At 29.2% G+C, this 16890-nt stretch overlaps 1 protein-coding gene across 1 annotated transcript in view; it reads left to right on the top strand.

Moving 5' to 3' along the window:
• Positions 1-16019, top strand: part of LOC148301802 (uncharacterized) — a 45735-nt gene extending 29716 nt beyond the window's left edge. Inside the window, exons 2-11 of the mRNA XM_088272694.1 lie at positions 2963-3034; positions 4334-4528; positions 6737-6826; positions 8580-8807; positions 9648-9836; positions 9946-10954; positions 11046-11458; positions 11540-11662; positions 11749-11937; positions 12017-16019. Of these exons, the coding sequence (XP_088128820.1) occupies positions 2963-3034; positions 4334-4528; positions 6737-6826; positions 8580-8807; positions 9648-9836; positions 9946-10954; positions 11046-11458; positions 11540-11662; positions 11749-11937; positions 12017-13158 (3650 nt within the window). The 3' untranslated portion in view covers positions 13159-16019. The remainder of the gene's footprint in view (positions 1-2962; positions 3035-4333; positions 4529-6736; positions 6827-8579; positions 8808-9647; positions 9837-9945; positions 10955-11045; positions 11459-11539; positions 11663-11748; positions 11938-12016) is intronic.
• Positions 16020-16890: the final 871 nt, after the last annotated feature.

Raw genomic sequence — 16890 nt, 5'->3', positions numbered from 1 at the left:
AAATTGGTTCATATATATAGAACTTCCACGAATTTGAGTAGTGTGGTTGTCAATAATGGGTAGAATTGGTGAATGTTACACGAGTGTAAAGTGATCACTTAAACCAGCCTATGACGGTCGTAAGCCCCGTAAATGCCCAGACTTCCATATTCTTCTTCATCTTTGATGAGATGTCAAAAAATAATATGAAAATAACTCCTGTAATTGGAGATAATCCAGATTTTGTGAACAAGTATTTGGACACACTCAAAATGTTGTAAATAATATTTGCTTCATTTTTTTTTCAACTTTCTGTTATTATTCATTTGACATTTCACACCGCCCACCAAATTCTCCCAAAGCCAGTATTGCCCACTAAGATTCTTTCATCACCCACAAGTGGACGATATAGCCCAGTTTGGAAACATATAGTTTAGACAAATAAAGGTCATAATGTGAGGAAGAGAACTGGATATGTATTATATGGATTTTTTTTTAATTAAATTGGAAATTATACAAAATAAAGCGATGAGAATGGTGCTCAAGAAAAAAGATATAATAATATAGAAAAAATGAGCGAAGAACTCAACTGGTTATCTACATATACAAAAGAGACTTAAATTAAATATACTGATCGTTATATATATATTTAAACAATAAATTACCCAAATATTTTAAGGATAAAATAGTGTTAAACAAAAAATTTCAAGAACAAATTACTTGAAATATGGATAAAATAAGACTGTCATTGTTGAAAAATACCGAGTCACATTTTTTTTATGTATAAGGATTTGAAGATGCCTGAATGTATGAAAAATGAAAAGAGTCTGAAAGAAATTAAAAATAAATGTTTTGTTTGCTGTAAGGAGATGTAAATATAAATAAATGTAAATAAATAAATATATATATATATATATATATATATATATATATATATATATATATATATATATATATATATATATATATATATATATATAAATATACATATATATTTATATATATATATATATATATATATATATATATATATATATATATATATATATATATATATATATATATAATAATTAAAGACTTTGTTTTTTACCACTTGAATAACTCAAGTGGTAAAAAACAAAGTGTTTTCTTTAATTATTGTAACATGTCTTACCACAAAGTTAATGCCGAAACAATAAATAAAATATATTTATATATGTGTATATATATATATATATTTATATAAATATATATATATATATATATATATATATATATATATATATATATATATATATATATATATATATATATATATATATATATATATATATATATATATATATATATATATATATATATATATATATATATATATATATATATATATATATATATATATATATATATATATATATATATATATTTATGGTGTAAATTCAGTGTAAATAATAGTTAATATTAGTGTAATATAAGCTTATTAAAGAAATGAAAAAAATAAAAATATATTGCATATAAGTATATATATAACGTGGTAATATTTTCCTTTTGAAAATTAAGTGTAAATAATATGTAAAGTGGGTGTATAATAATAAAATAAACAATGTGTTGCTTTGTAATTAAAGAAACGACAATAAAAGTTTATTCTTAATTAATCTTTATAATAATTTTTATATCTATCTATCTATCTATCTATCTGATTCTGACAGTTAATAATATTATCGGAAGTCTTTTGTTTTATTCTGAGCGACGCATGCGGCATCTGGTGGTAGAACTGTTTTATGTAGGTACTTTTTGTAAGTACTTAATAAAATGTATAGGTAGGTACCTAGTTATTTTATTACATCTCCCCCCTTGGGGATGAAAATTCATAGTAAAATTTTCACTCGTCCTCCGGATCATCTTCTTGTATAAGTTTAGTGATATAATAAAGTTTTTTTTTTTTTTTCGTTCTTTTTTTTTCTTCTTGACCCTTTTAAAGTAGACACAGTTTTTTTTCAATCCATTTGTTTTTTTCTTTTGAATTCCTTAATTTTTATTCTGATCTCTTAAAGTATCTTCTAATTTAACCAAATTTACAACTTTTAATTGTTCATCTGCATTTTCATTCCAGTTTAATACTGAATTCCTGCTTAGACAATCAACTTCTAAATTCTTCTTTCCTGGAGTATATTTTATTTTATCTTTCGTAGAAGTTTTTTCTACTTTATTTTTATTTTCATTTTTCAAGCACTGTTTCTGTGTTATTTGTATGTCTTCATTTTTATTCTGATCTTTTAAAATATCTTCTAATTTAACCAAATTTACAACTTTTAATTGTTCATTTGCATTTTCCTTCGATTCTAATACTGGATTCCTGCTCACACAATCTGCTTCGAAATTCTTCTTTTCTGGAGTATATTTTATTTTATATTTTGTAGAAATTTTTTTCACATGATTTTTATTTTTAATTTTATCACTAGTTCTTAAATTTCCAGGTCTTCTTTGACTATCTTCTAATCGTTTTCTTTGATCATCTTCTAATTTTTCTCTCTCACTCCGAACATATTGTAGTAATTGTTTTAATACATCTAATGTTTCATAATCCATTTCCAATTAACAAAATTGTCGTTTTATAACGTGGTAATATTTTCCTTTTGAAAATTAAGTGTAAATAATATGTAAAGTGGGTGTATAATAATAAAATAAACAATGTGTTGCTTTGTAATTAAAGAAACGACAATAAAAGTTTATTCTTAATTAATCTTTATAATAATTTTTATATCTATCTATCTATCTATCTATCTGATTCTGACAGTTAATAATATTATCGGAAGTCTTTGTTTTATTCTGAGCGACGCATGCGGCATCTGGTGGTAGAACTGTTTTATGTAGGTACTTTTTGTAAGTACTTAATAAAATGTATAGGTAGGTACCTAGTTATTTTATTACATATATTTGCCCAAAATTGTTAATTGTCCTATTTAACTTCATTGTAAAGATATTATTATTTTTCTCGTTTCAGATGTTCACAACAGGACAAGAGGATGGTCGGACCTCTTCCTACCATACCCGGATTATCCTGTGAGAAGGAAAGGTGTGTTAAAATATTTTAATAATAAATACTAATTTGCTCAGCCATTAAGTGCTTTGAACCTTCCCATTCCCAAACCAATGTAAGAGTAAGAGGTTAAATATTTGCTGGACTCAAATAGCCGTAACAATATAGGATATATGTATAAAATCTTTACCCATGACAAACAGATACTAAAACGTTTATTTAACTGATGCACTTAGGAATCGCCGGTTAAATGTTCTATTCCTTATATGCGACAATCGCGAGATGTGGACTTACCTCTTATGGAGGAATTGCGTGATTTAACAACATTTAATTACCTGAAACCTCTATCAATCGTTCCTCGACTAATTGTTTTTCCGGATGTGTCGTTTATTTATTCTACTCTGGATTTATTTTATACAAAAATTGATCGCATCTATCGTTTCTCTATCTTCATTTTACTGCATTTATCGTTTAAATTTCGCTGCATATTTGATATTTTTTGTGTGTGTTTTTAACATTCTTCTCAATTCTCTCAATCGTTACATTCCCATTTCCTATCAATGTCACATTCGACGACAGTATTACAACGCGTAGAATAGCAAGCTTGCGTGAAGCAAGGTTGACGGATACAAACAGAAGAAGTCGATATTGATGAAGAGGAGTTTCTGCCTGTACCTTCATCTTCGTGCCTGTACATTTTATGAAAGATTGAAAACTTTGTACAACGCAAATTCAATAACTGATACCGAAAAAAAATTTATATGCAAAGTCGAAAATAAGCTGTTGACTTACAGAAATAAAACGGTAAAATAAAACAAATGTCGATCGCAGATTATTTACAATGCAATAAACTTGTCTCTGTTCAGCTTTGTATTTTTTCCAAAAATAAATACATGTATTTACATCTAAAATTTGTAATATTCATAGAATTTAAACAACCATTTTTGTTATGCAGATTGGAAGGACGATATATATACTCGATCGTATATTCTTGTGTGTTGACTTCCTAATCCCGCATTCATTGTTTCCCCACAATTATAGTTTATTTTAATAGGTCCCTTTAAAAATGATAGATAGAAATTTCACTATATATTAAATACCCAGTTTGTACCTACAGAAATAATTTTGTCATTTTATTTAGAAAATACATGATCGAAAATTTTAATAAAATAATTTAAAATCATACAAATAGTTGATTTTTTAAATTTTATCTTCTGGCTAAGTGAATTTTGATTGTTATTTGGATAAATTATAATTTTAAAATAAAAAATATATTTTGTTATTTTCTATTATATATGATTTATTTCAATCTCGATGACAAATAACAATTTGCAGAGTGCGCGTACAAAGGGGCAGAGTATCCCGACGGCACGATGGTGGACACGTCGGAACCCTGCCTGAAGTGCCGCTGCCTGAGCGGCTCGCTCGTGTGCTACTTGAGAGTGTGTCCCGCCCTACCGGACCCGCCCCCGCCGCACTGCGTTCTCGTACTGAGGCGGGGGGCTTGCTGCTCTGAACTTATTTGCGAAGGTTTGTCATGACTTATATTTAAAAATTAAAACTTATTAACATCTTAAAAAGTTTTAATTAAAACCATACGTAGCATCCTAAAAACAAAAGAATTAGTGAAAAAAATACTAAACTGTATGTCTACAACATTTTGAGTGTGTCCACAAATATGGATTATCTCCAATTAAAGGAGTTATTTTTCATTTTATTTTTTAATATCTCCACAAAGATGAGGCACAAAGACTGGGCATTTACGGGGCTTACAACCGTCATAGTCTAGTTTAAGTGATCACAAATTCTTGGAAGTTCTATATATATATATATATATATATATATATATATATATATATATATATATATATATATATATATATATATATATATATATATATATATATATATATATATATATATATATATATATATATATATATATATATATATATATATATATATATATATATATATATATATATATATATATATATATATATATATATATATATATATATATATATATATATATATATATATATATATATATATATATAAATATATATATTTATAAATATATATATATATATATATATATATATATATATATATATATATATATATATATATATATATATATATGTGATCCAATTTCGAAACATTGTTCTTGAATCACTAGAATTTGAGACTAGAGACATCTATTGTCGAGATGAAAAGAAATTAACTGGTCAAATTATTTATTCATTAAATACTTGTATAATACTATTTATATAGTTTTATTTCATTGCACATAACTAGTTTCGAAAAATACGGTTGTTTTCATCGACTGGTGATTGTTATAACAGTTTCAATAGTTCTCAACACCATTTATGGTTGACTAGAGTAAGCTTTTTATTTATAAGAGACCTTTTTGAAAATGTACGTAAAATTCTTATCGAATTATTTTACATACCGGGCTTGTTTTACATACAAGCTTAGTAAAAATTTAAAATCATGTTTTCAGGCGTCTCCTTGTATGTAAAGTAATTCGGATAGAATTAGGTTCTTTTACTTTACATACATAATATATGGTGAAGACGTTGTGAATGCATATACTTTTAAGTGAAATAAAGTTTATTAGATTTTTGTGTAATATTCACGATTTTATGGCGATTATAATTTATGTCTTCACAAGTATTTTTTTTATCCATCATTCCGGGGCATCGATTACATACAGAAGTTAACACTTTAACAACGTGGTGTAGATATTTTTTTCTAATTTTACTTCTAATGACTTGGGCATTTTTAAACCATTTGCGGATCCGTATTACCTGGTTACAAAAAAAGGGAAAAGAATTTTAGTCAATGTTATATTCGCATGACAAGTTTTTCATGCGTATGTTACCGATTTAACTATGTAGTGTAGATAACTTTAGTTCTGGCCTTTAATTTTTACTAACCCCTTATGGATCAGTATTGTCAGAAAATTATTGATTCCTATTTTTTTTATTCATTTAACCAAATAGAAGTAAAATTAAACTACGAAGTTAAAACGTTAACTTTCATATGGAATACGAGTTTCGTGCGATTTTGAAGCGACGTCCACTTGAGATTCTTATTTAACAAGAAGCAATATCATAATCATTTGTATGCGACATTTTTTCTTAATTTTTAACATATCGCTCACTCCTTTCAACAACGTCAAATGTAAAAAAAACTTGATTTTTCAGGAGATCGTTTTTACAGTTTAAAAATAGAATATAATGTATTAAAAACAAATATCAAGCCACTTATTGAACTTTTTACTGTGCAACAGATCTTTTTAGGTAAAACCTGAAGGTTTTTTCTCCATTTGAAAAATATTTAGTATATTTAAAAAAATAATTATAAAATACCTTTTATTCAAAAAGCAAAAACAACACTTTCTGCCCTGTAGCGGGTAAATATTAACTTAAAAATATGCCGCTTTTGCTGGGATATAGCACATTTTTTGGGCATTCCGAAAACGTGCACAGCTGAAAATTGACGATTTTTGAAATATGACGTTGTTGAAAGGAGTGAGTGATATGCTAGGAGATCCTTGAAGTGAAAGATCCAGCATTTGTGTTAAAATATTACGCTAGATCTAATCCGGCACATCAAAGATCTGACATCCACAAAAAAATAATAAACAAGTGATATTCTTTATATCTACCATCAAAATGCGCAAAAAACCTTTTAAAAATCAAATTACTTAAATTTTCTTTTGTTTTTTAGAAGGAGGAATTTCAACAAACCACATAAGCAGAGCAGACCCTATTGGAAATGACCTACCTGTGGAAACAATGTCATATGATGACGGAAAAGGTTTAGAAATACATTTTTTATTAAAATAATATATGTGCATGTTTTAAGCGTTTTCAATTGGAACATTATATACTTATACGAGTAAAATACCCTACCATGGTCTACTGTGCAGTTTTATTCAATATTTAAAAGTGCCATCTGGCGAAAAAAAATGAAAGCTTGTTATTGTGTACTGGCTAAATACAACAAAGAATGAACACTTTTACCATTTATTATAAATTTAAAGTCTTTTAACGATTGTTCCTAATAGAAGGTTTCATAGATGCGTAGTTTTTAAATTAAATAAAGCCGTTAGTTCTTTGTATTCCTAAATAAAACAAATGGTGTAGTTCTTGGGTATTATCCGTTTTTAGCTTTTGTTGTTGCTTTATTTAAAGAACCAACAAAAGCTTTCCAAAGATGTTAATAGATGTCATAAGTTACTATTTCTTTCAATATGAAAATAATTAATTAAATATTCTTAAGCATAAGTTTTCAATAAAAATATTTAATAAATATATAATTTAGCACTTATTGAGATGTTACTTTGACCATTCAGATTATCAATGAATGAAATTGATTGAATTAATTGGATATTTTAAAATATTGTACAATGTTTCACCTATGCAAAATTATATGATAATAAAACTAACTTACCACCATACCGCTTCTGAAGGAGTAAGCAGAGAAAACACAACACCATTCTGTCTTTGCAAACATTCTTCGTACATCATATATACCCATCAATTATTTCGACTCCTGATCTGACCGCTTTCGAAAGTTTTCCTCGATCTTCTTCTGCTCCTATTTCCAACTACATTTGCCTCATAAATTTGTTTTACCGTTCTTTCTTCACTTATTCTTTGCACAAGTTCAAACCATCACAACACACCTTTCTTAATTTTATCGATAATGCTTATCTCAGCATTATATTCTTTCTTTATTTTACCATTCGAACATCGATCATACATCGTTTTGAAGCACTCAAATCTTCAAAAATAAATTCAGTTTTGACTGCATTAAGTCTACTTTCATCTCTTTTCCAGCTCTGTGCTTCACTTTTATATATTAGCATTGGTACCAGGGGACTCCATTGTGTACTTCCAGTTTAGCTTTTACTGAACATTAAAAAATACCTCTTTTGTATGTATCATGTCTTATTTATTTGTTATTATCCTTATTTATTTGTACTTCGGAAACTCTTTTGATTAAAAATATATATTTTTATTTATTTTTTATTTTATTTGTTCGGGAATGGTACAGCTTTACATATAAAAAAGTATATAATAAACAATAGTTACATTAACAATAATAAACATTATATTAATAAAAATATTTACACTAATAAAAATAAAACCAATTAAACATTTCCATATTTTTGTTATAATAATAACTATTTAAAAACATTCAGAGATTTAAAAAAATGGTATGGTATATATCGTAGTCATACAGGAGAAATTGATTAAGTGCATTTTTTGCCAAAACGTGACCATTGACTATTTGATATCTTACTAGCTTAATATTGCCATGAAAAAAATCCCAAAGGATTTTAAACTTGGAAGTATAGTACATTGATTTGTCAAAAATGACTAACTGCATTGGTGTTTATTTTCTTGCCAAGCAAAAGTGACTTAAATGACCCTCCTGAACATTTTACGTTTTGGTAGTTGGTCACTTTCTCCTATACGACTACGATATATCTTAATAGAGGCCTTAGGCCCCATATCTTGGGGAACTCCGCTGTCAACAATATTTATGTTTTGGTTATTTTTAGGTTGCATCGACAATGGAACTCTCTATGGCAGTGGTTCTGCCATGTCCACATCCAGTTTGTGCGAATACTGTTACTGTATATCAGGAGAACAGCGCTGTGTCAAGCCTCGTTGCCTCCTTCCTCTGTCCGGCTGCAAGCCTCATCGCTCTCCGCACTCTTGCTGCCCTGTGCGTTATGACTGCGAACACCAGTCAACGACGACCACATTTGCTCCAGCTCTGATCAAAGGTAATAATTATATGTAGACAATTTAGCCTAATATTGAAAAAAAAAGTTGTTTATTTATTGTAACTGCAGACAGTTGGTAGAATTCCATATTGAATTGTTGGGTAATATATCCAAAATTAAACATGGCTTATTTGGTTGAATTCTACATTTATATTTATTTATATTACATGTATATTAATACGTGGTGCGTTTCGTCTTCTTAGGACATTATTCATTCAAAAACACGATAAAATAATGTATTAAATCGTTTTAAAACTTTACGCTTTGCCAAAATTAAGTAGTTGGCGTTTTAGGAGTTCAGTTCGTTTCGAAAATTCGATTTAGATAGCGTCTTATACGCCTGAAAACTAGGCGTATTTTTTTTATATATTTTTGTTGGTTTGTTAATATTTGTAGATAACGGTCAGTTGATAACGTACACCAAATATCTCGAAATTGACAAAAATGTAGTTAGAGCACTTTACGTAGGGCACGTCCATATATTCGTCGGAGATTTTTAATTCTTTTTTATCACTCATTAATTATTACCATAGATAAACAATAAGCTGTATAACGAACCTAATACATCCAATACTTGGTTAATTTGACGCATCTATGCATGTAAACAATAATTCTGCTCAAATGGATTGAAGTCCGCTGCTCGCGTGTAATTAACCTTCATTAACAACGCTTAAACTACGCTAATCAAAGACTAAATTGTTTACAGGTTAATTAAAAACGTAAAAAATATGTTGCCAAATAATGTGACATTGGTAACAGCCTTGAATAATAGCAGTGAACCATTCACTAGGATTAAATTTAAAATAATTTATTTAAATAAAGACAAGAGTTTATTTTCAGGTTGCAATATAAATGGCATTATCTATCCCGAGGGTGAGAAGGTGGTAAACCCCACGCAGTCACCATGTGATAATTGTTTCTGTATGCGAGGTACTGTTCGATGCGTTCCTCTGTCTTGTGCCCCTCCATTGCTTGGGTGTACCCCTATAGTGGAACCAGGAAAGTGTTGTGCAAGCAGTTACAATTGCAGTAAGTAACTTTATACTGCAAATTTTAAATAAATATTGAAATAACACAAATCAAAATGGTCAAAAATAACAAAGTTTATGCTAGCAATTGTTTTATTTTTATTATGCAGGTGCAAAGTCAGCCGTCAAACCCAAAGTCAATAGTATACCAAATAACAGTCTCCGAAGAATCGAACCAGATATTATAATAAATGAACGCTCCTTCCCAGATGATACGCTCCTTAGCCCTTCACAAATTGCAGCATTATTATTAAATGCGGACGGGAGAATCAATAGAAGAATAGGAATTGAAAATACGACTGTAGAAGTTTTAAAAACGTCTCAAGAAAATTCGTCCTCGCCTACAACTGATAAAGCAACAACGGAAGTTAATAGTACGAGAGATAACGAAATTGTAACAACAACAAAAACAAACATCGATACAACAACAGTTAAAATCTCAACAGAAAAAAACACAATGTCTTCTGTTACAGAAACTGCAGCGAATACTACAGAATCAATAAAAAATGACGAAAATATTACAAGCACTGTAGATAAAAACGTAAAAACTGACAATGGTAGCAAAACCCAATCCGGTATCAGCGAAAAAGTGAACGAACTAGATAAGAATTCTATATCATCGAATGTGTCTACCGAAAGCAACTTGAATATTACTAAAATGATTCTTAATGATACGGTTAACTGCACTTCTGAAGTAAGTATTATTGATACTCTCGACAGTACGACTGAATACCAACTTAATGAAGATGCGCTAATTACCGTTTCAAAATTCAACGATACCGAAGAACGTCGGCCATATATTTCTGGAAGCATCGATGCCATTACTGATTCAAATCGAGAAGCAGACAAAAGCAAAAATAATGAAAACGATATTTCGAGTATTGCTTCGCAGATTCCATCGACTTCGTTAATCATTCCCAAAGACGATGATGTTTTCATGGTAAATGTATCGACATTCGTAAGGACCAATACAAGTATAGTGACGCTTCGTCCAGTGGCTGCCATTCCGCCACACATTGAAGCTCTACTCAATATGACTATGAATAAAAATAACGCAAAAGATGACTACTTTGATTACGACTATAAATCGTCATTGCCTCCGTCATTGCCTAATTTAGAGTAAGTAATACAGAAATGTTATATCCGAGTTTCTACTTTATATTACATGTGGTGTTTATATTTTCATTGTGGTTTCATTCCATGATTTCAGAATTATTCCGTTCTTAGCGATAGACGCCGTCGACAAGGTTAAAGACCAAAATCGTTATGGTACAGCTTACCCCCAAATTGAAAGCAAAAATTATATAGCGAGTGATAATTTTAACCCAACGACCTTTTTCCCGTATGAAGAAAAATATATTGCAAACCCGACTAACTATCCGACGCATTCCAATAGTTTTCATAGAAATCCAGTTTATAAACAACACATAAATGACAAATTTCAAGCTACAACTTATGCAACTATTGTGGATGATAAGTATGAGAATCATCATTATGCACAAGACAAGTTCGATGCTACGGTCTATCCTTCACTTACTTCAGATGATACTCAAACAGAACTCCCATCTTTCAGTTTTAATGCCAACCAAATGAATCTCTTCTCTCCACCATCGAAAACTGAAGGTACTGAATATTATATACAATATTTTTAAAATTTCCCTCTAAGAATTTATTATCAATCTTACTTAAAATTTTATATTTCAGGAGGTTTTCTTCCTCGAGATCCTCCTTTGAATTCCTATTACGATATGGGATACCCAACATCTGAAGACATGTCTGCTACTGATAGCTCTCTTATGGTAACTAATCACGCGAAAACGAATTCAGGTAAAGATTGTTTTGTATATTTCTGTGACATTTTTTTTTTCATTATAAAATATACCAGAGTTATCAATCGAAGTTAAAATTTTCAGATGATTGTTTATCAAACGGACGAAAATATAAAAATGGAGAACTTATAACTGAAACTAGTGCATGTGTTGTATGTTTCTGTTATTACGGAGACATTCACTGCCAAGATCCAGAGTGTCCACCTATCAAACCAGGGTGTAGGCGAATCACTGAGAAAGGGACACATTCGTGTTGTGGTATTGAAATATGCAGTAAGTTACCTGTACACCTAATTGGCAAAATAAAAATGAGAAAAAAATATGTCTCTGAATTGTGATTGTCTTTTTTTAGATGATGAAATTTCTACCAAGGAACCGACCACAACATCACCAACGAAAAAAATAATACAGACATCTAAAGCACCGATTACTTCCAGTGAAAAACTTTCTACAACTGTCTCTTTTAAGGATGTCTTAAGAACTGAACAAGCTCCAAATCTAGAATCGCTCATTGATGACATGATGGATGATGTTCCACATATTAGAAAGACAACTGTCACTACTTCAACTACCCAAGAACCCACAATCACAAAAATTCCAACATATATAATTCCATCGAAAACAATAAAAACCTCAACGATTCCACCATCTTCAACGACGACGGAAATATCAACAGCTAACCCAACAACTAAAAATATTTACGCATTCGAAAATCAAAATTTGAATAAAGCTACCGAGCAGCAAACTACAACTACAACTACTTCACAAAAACCATCAACAACCATTCCACCAATAGAAACAACAATAACTGATTTTGAACCATATCCGGAAGAGGAAGAAGAAGAAGAAGAATTTTCTTTTGGAAGCGTTTTGAAATTGCTTCTTGGAGATTCGTCTGAAGTTACAACTAAACCTCCCATAGTTCGGACAACAAAAAGATATACGAGTACTACTGAAGCCTCCTCGAGTTGGCGACCATCGACAACATTTTCTACTAGACTCGATACAACAACTACACCATCGACTACCACAAAAACAACTACAACGCCTCCTACACATAATACTGTGAGAAGTACTTATAAATACTCATTTACAAAGCCAACCCGTGGAACAAGTTCTGTCAATCTCCTATACAAAAACTACACAAAACCAGCTGTTGCAACTAGACCTCCTTTAGAATATCCTGCTGTTAATCGCTTCACAAAACCAAGATATCCATTTAGTTCAACTCCAATACCTTTAACAACGGAGGTGGTAAAGAAAATAGCACCTCCAGTTTTACCTGTCAAGGATCAGTCCACACCGTATAAGAGAAAACCTAATGGTCCTTCTGACTCAGCTTTTCCATTTGGAGGTGGTCTGTTGAAATTAGCCGGTTGCAATATTTACGGAAGAATGTATCGGGTGGGAAAAATAATAACTGAGCTTTCTGGACCGTGTTTAGAGTGTATGTGTACAGAAATTGGTGTTCAGTGCAGAGCAATCCCTTGCTGATTGGCACAAGTTGAGTGACTGGTATAATAAAATGTTTTTATCATGATTTTCGTGGAACTTCCGTACTTTGCGTTAAATTGTTCGATTTTCTTGTTGCTTTATGACTTTTGTATAACTTAATTTTTACGAATTTTAAATAATTAAATTATTTAAGTAAATGTAAAAGGACTTTACTACATCGTATTTTAAAGCAACGACAGGATCTTATGATTATTTTTAAATCGTAAAGTAATTGAATAATTTAAGATAAAACTACAAACTCATTTAATCGTTTAAATTTGTACCGCCCGATCTCATTTTACAATAATAGTACCAAAATTTACGTTTATATTTATCCTTGGTATATATTTTACGCTACCCGTTTTCACTTTTAAAGGAAATGAAATGTAATAGGAAGCTGAAAAAATCTCTATTTACACTGCATTAAACATCTCATTTATATAAAAAATTATTTGGTGATGGTTTCAATTTTGGGGACGAACTGGAGGTATGCACGGGAACTGGGTGAAATGTTGAAATAACTTTTGAATTTTACGTCGATCAACTGAGGTGTAGTTTTAGAGTTTTGAAAAGAAACAAACAAATAAAAATAACATAGTCATACAGGAGAAAGTGACCAAGTGCATTTTTTACAAAAACGTGATCATTGACTATTTGATATCTTACTCGCTAAATATTGCCCTTAAAAAATCCCAAAGGATTTTTAACGTGGAAGTATAATATATTGACTTGTTGAAAATGTCTAACTGCATTGATGTTTATTTTCTTGCCAAGCAAAAGTGACTTAAATGGCCCTCCTGAACATTTTACGTTTCGTTAGTTGGTCACTTTCTCCCGTACGACTACGACTTGCTTTAACGCTGATTTGCCTATTTTTATTTAAAAACAAAAGTATTCCTCTCAATTATTTTCTGTATATATGTATACATTTCACAGATGAGATAAAATGGTACATTCACTCAGACGAATTGAATATCGAGATCAATCATTGAAAATATTGATCGATTGGGGCATTCGAACTCCTGGAATCCTATGATTTCTGTAAATTATTATTCTGGCCTGATAAAAAGTTCACTTATTTATAAAACATTGTGTGAATATTTTTAGAATGACATTCATAAAAAAATACGAAAATAAATTACATGTCGTTCACTCCTTTCAACAACGTCATATATAAAAAATCGACAATTTTCAGTTGTGCATGTTTTTGGAATGCCCAGAAAATGTTCTATATCCCAGCAAAAGCGGCATATTTTTAGCTTAACATTTACCCGCTACAGGGCAGAAAGTGTTCTTTTTGCATTTTGAAGAAAAGGTATTGTTTAATGTTTTTTTTTTAATTCACTAAATATTTTTTAAATGGAGAAAAAACATTCAACAAACAGGTTTTACCTAAAATGATCTGTTGCACAGTAAAAAGTTCAATAACTGGCTTGATATTTATTTTTAATACATTTCATTGTATTTTTAAACTTTGAAAACGATCTCCAGAAAAATCAAGTTTTTTTTATATTTGACGTTGTTGAAAGGAGTGAGCGATATTTTACAATTATTTTACTGCTCGAATCCCCTCTAGGGAGCTTTTTAGCTTCCTTCGAAAATTACAGAAATTCTACCAGGGATGCTTTTCTACGACTTCTGTTAAGATAATCGTATATAATTGGGTATTAATTCTGACATATCACACAGCCCGTGAGGGTAAGTGTAAGTGGTACCCATAAGTCTGTTTTCAAAAGTGCTCTGAGTTATGTATGACATATAATATTATTTCCAATGTTGTACACAATGTTAAACCGCCGTAATTATAAAGTTCATAATAACTAAACACAGAGTATTTGTCAGTCAGGCATGATATTTCTATTATACTCTTTTAAAATTCAAGATAATTTTATGCGTCAAGACCGCATTCAATCGCAATACTGTGTATATTAGTAATTTAATCTCCCATAAATTGGCATTGTTTTCAGATTTTTTTAAACTGTGACAAATCTCTAAAATCTTTTGATGTCGTTTTTCTCAGTTAGATACATTTAGGTTTTTGACACTCTTAACGGGAGGTGGTGCGACAGATTACATTTTGATTTTCTGAATATGATGTGACGCAGTGGCGCTGTCAAATTATTGGAATTATTTATTGCTTTGAAATGACATGATCATTTAAATATAAAAATAAAACAATTGCATAAGACCACTGAATTTATTAATTGTAAACCCGACTGATTTCGAAAACTACAGATGTTCTCGAAACTAGTGTACTATATGTCTTCAAGTGCACAAAATAAAAACTCAATTAGAAATGTCCAGAAATACGAACTTTATGCGTACTTTTGATATTTTACTTAAATATAAGGCATATTCAAATATGTATCTTCTTAAAATCTTAACTGATGACTTTGAACTGTGTAATATCTCTATTTTGTATTAATTCTCGTAGATATTCTCCATTTACATTATTTTACGTTCGATTGAGGGGTGTATTTGTGAATATTCTCTTAAACAACCATTTTAATTTTTAAATAATTATATGTTTGGTGTATAAATGAGGAAATCAATATTATTGATATGTATTTTTGAATATACTCGGAAATGTACACACTTGCTTTGTGGTCATGTTTGTATTTTTCAGCTAAATATTATAATATGTTTTTTTTACAAATAAACAAATTCATAAAACATTTATTTAAGGAAATTTTAAAATAAAGTGATAAGAGTTTTTAAATGAGTATTTATTGTATACATATTAATAATTTCAAGATAAAAAAGTTACATTATATTTCTTGCGTTATCATTCATAGGTAAATATACCCATAAAATTCCATCAAGTTAATTGCCCCTTAGCTATCAATAAATTATCAGTGTTTTTCTTAAATAAATATCCATAAATATCTATAATATATAATACTTCATTTTTTATTAAAGGCTTGATATCAAACAAAATAATGATAAAAATTTGATCGAAATGAAATTCTATCAATAAATAATAAAGGGTTTAAGAAATAAATAAATAAATACATATTAATATTTGTATTTATATATATATATATATATATATATATATATATATATATATATATATAATAAATATATATATATATATATATATATATATATATATATATATATATATATATATATATTTACGACTAGCAGTCCTAAACATTAATAACAACCTTTTTCATTTACATTTAACTTACATATTCCTATTTAGGTAGAATACTTTTGGATGAAGAAAATTGATCAAATTATAATATGAACAAATAATAAATTATTAATTCGAAATGGCTGATTGGCACTCCATCGAGGTTTGATAAATATTTTTAATTATTAATTCGGTAAATATTTTTTTAATTAAATACATTTTAAATAGGAGTAGACGCGTGCAACTACAATCTTTTACTTCGTATTTTTCACTTTCTCCTTTTCCACCCTCCAGCCTATTCATCCCTCTTTTCTCACTAGTAAGATTCTTGACCGTTTGATGAACAAATACCTTAAGTTTTTCAGTATTTTTTTTCTTAAATACATTATAACATAATATATTCAACATATAATTATAAACATATTATGGACACTGTGTCATATATATTGGAATAATCTATAATTCATTAGAATAACTTTTATAAACTCCTTTTTCTAGGGCCTTCCCATAATCTAATAGTCCTCTTCACATTTAACCAAACAATCATAAACGCAAGTACATATTTTAAATGATTATTTTTTTAAATTGGAAAT

This window comes from Brachycentrus maculatus, unplaced genomic scaffold (assembly GCF_059751285.1).
Source record: "Brachycentrus maculatus isolate JH-2025_06_01 unplaced genomic scaffold, ASM5975128v1 h1tg000514l, whole genome shotgun sequence".
Taxonomy (NCBI): domain Eukaryota; kingdom Metazoa; phylum Arthropoda; class Insecta; order Trichoptera; family Brachycentridae; genus Brachycentrus; species Brachycentrus maculatus.
Note: the sequence above shows the minus strand (reverse complement) of the source record. Positions and strands in the feature narration are given on the sequence as shown.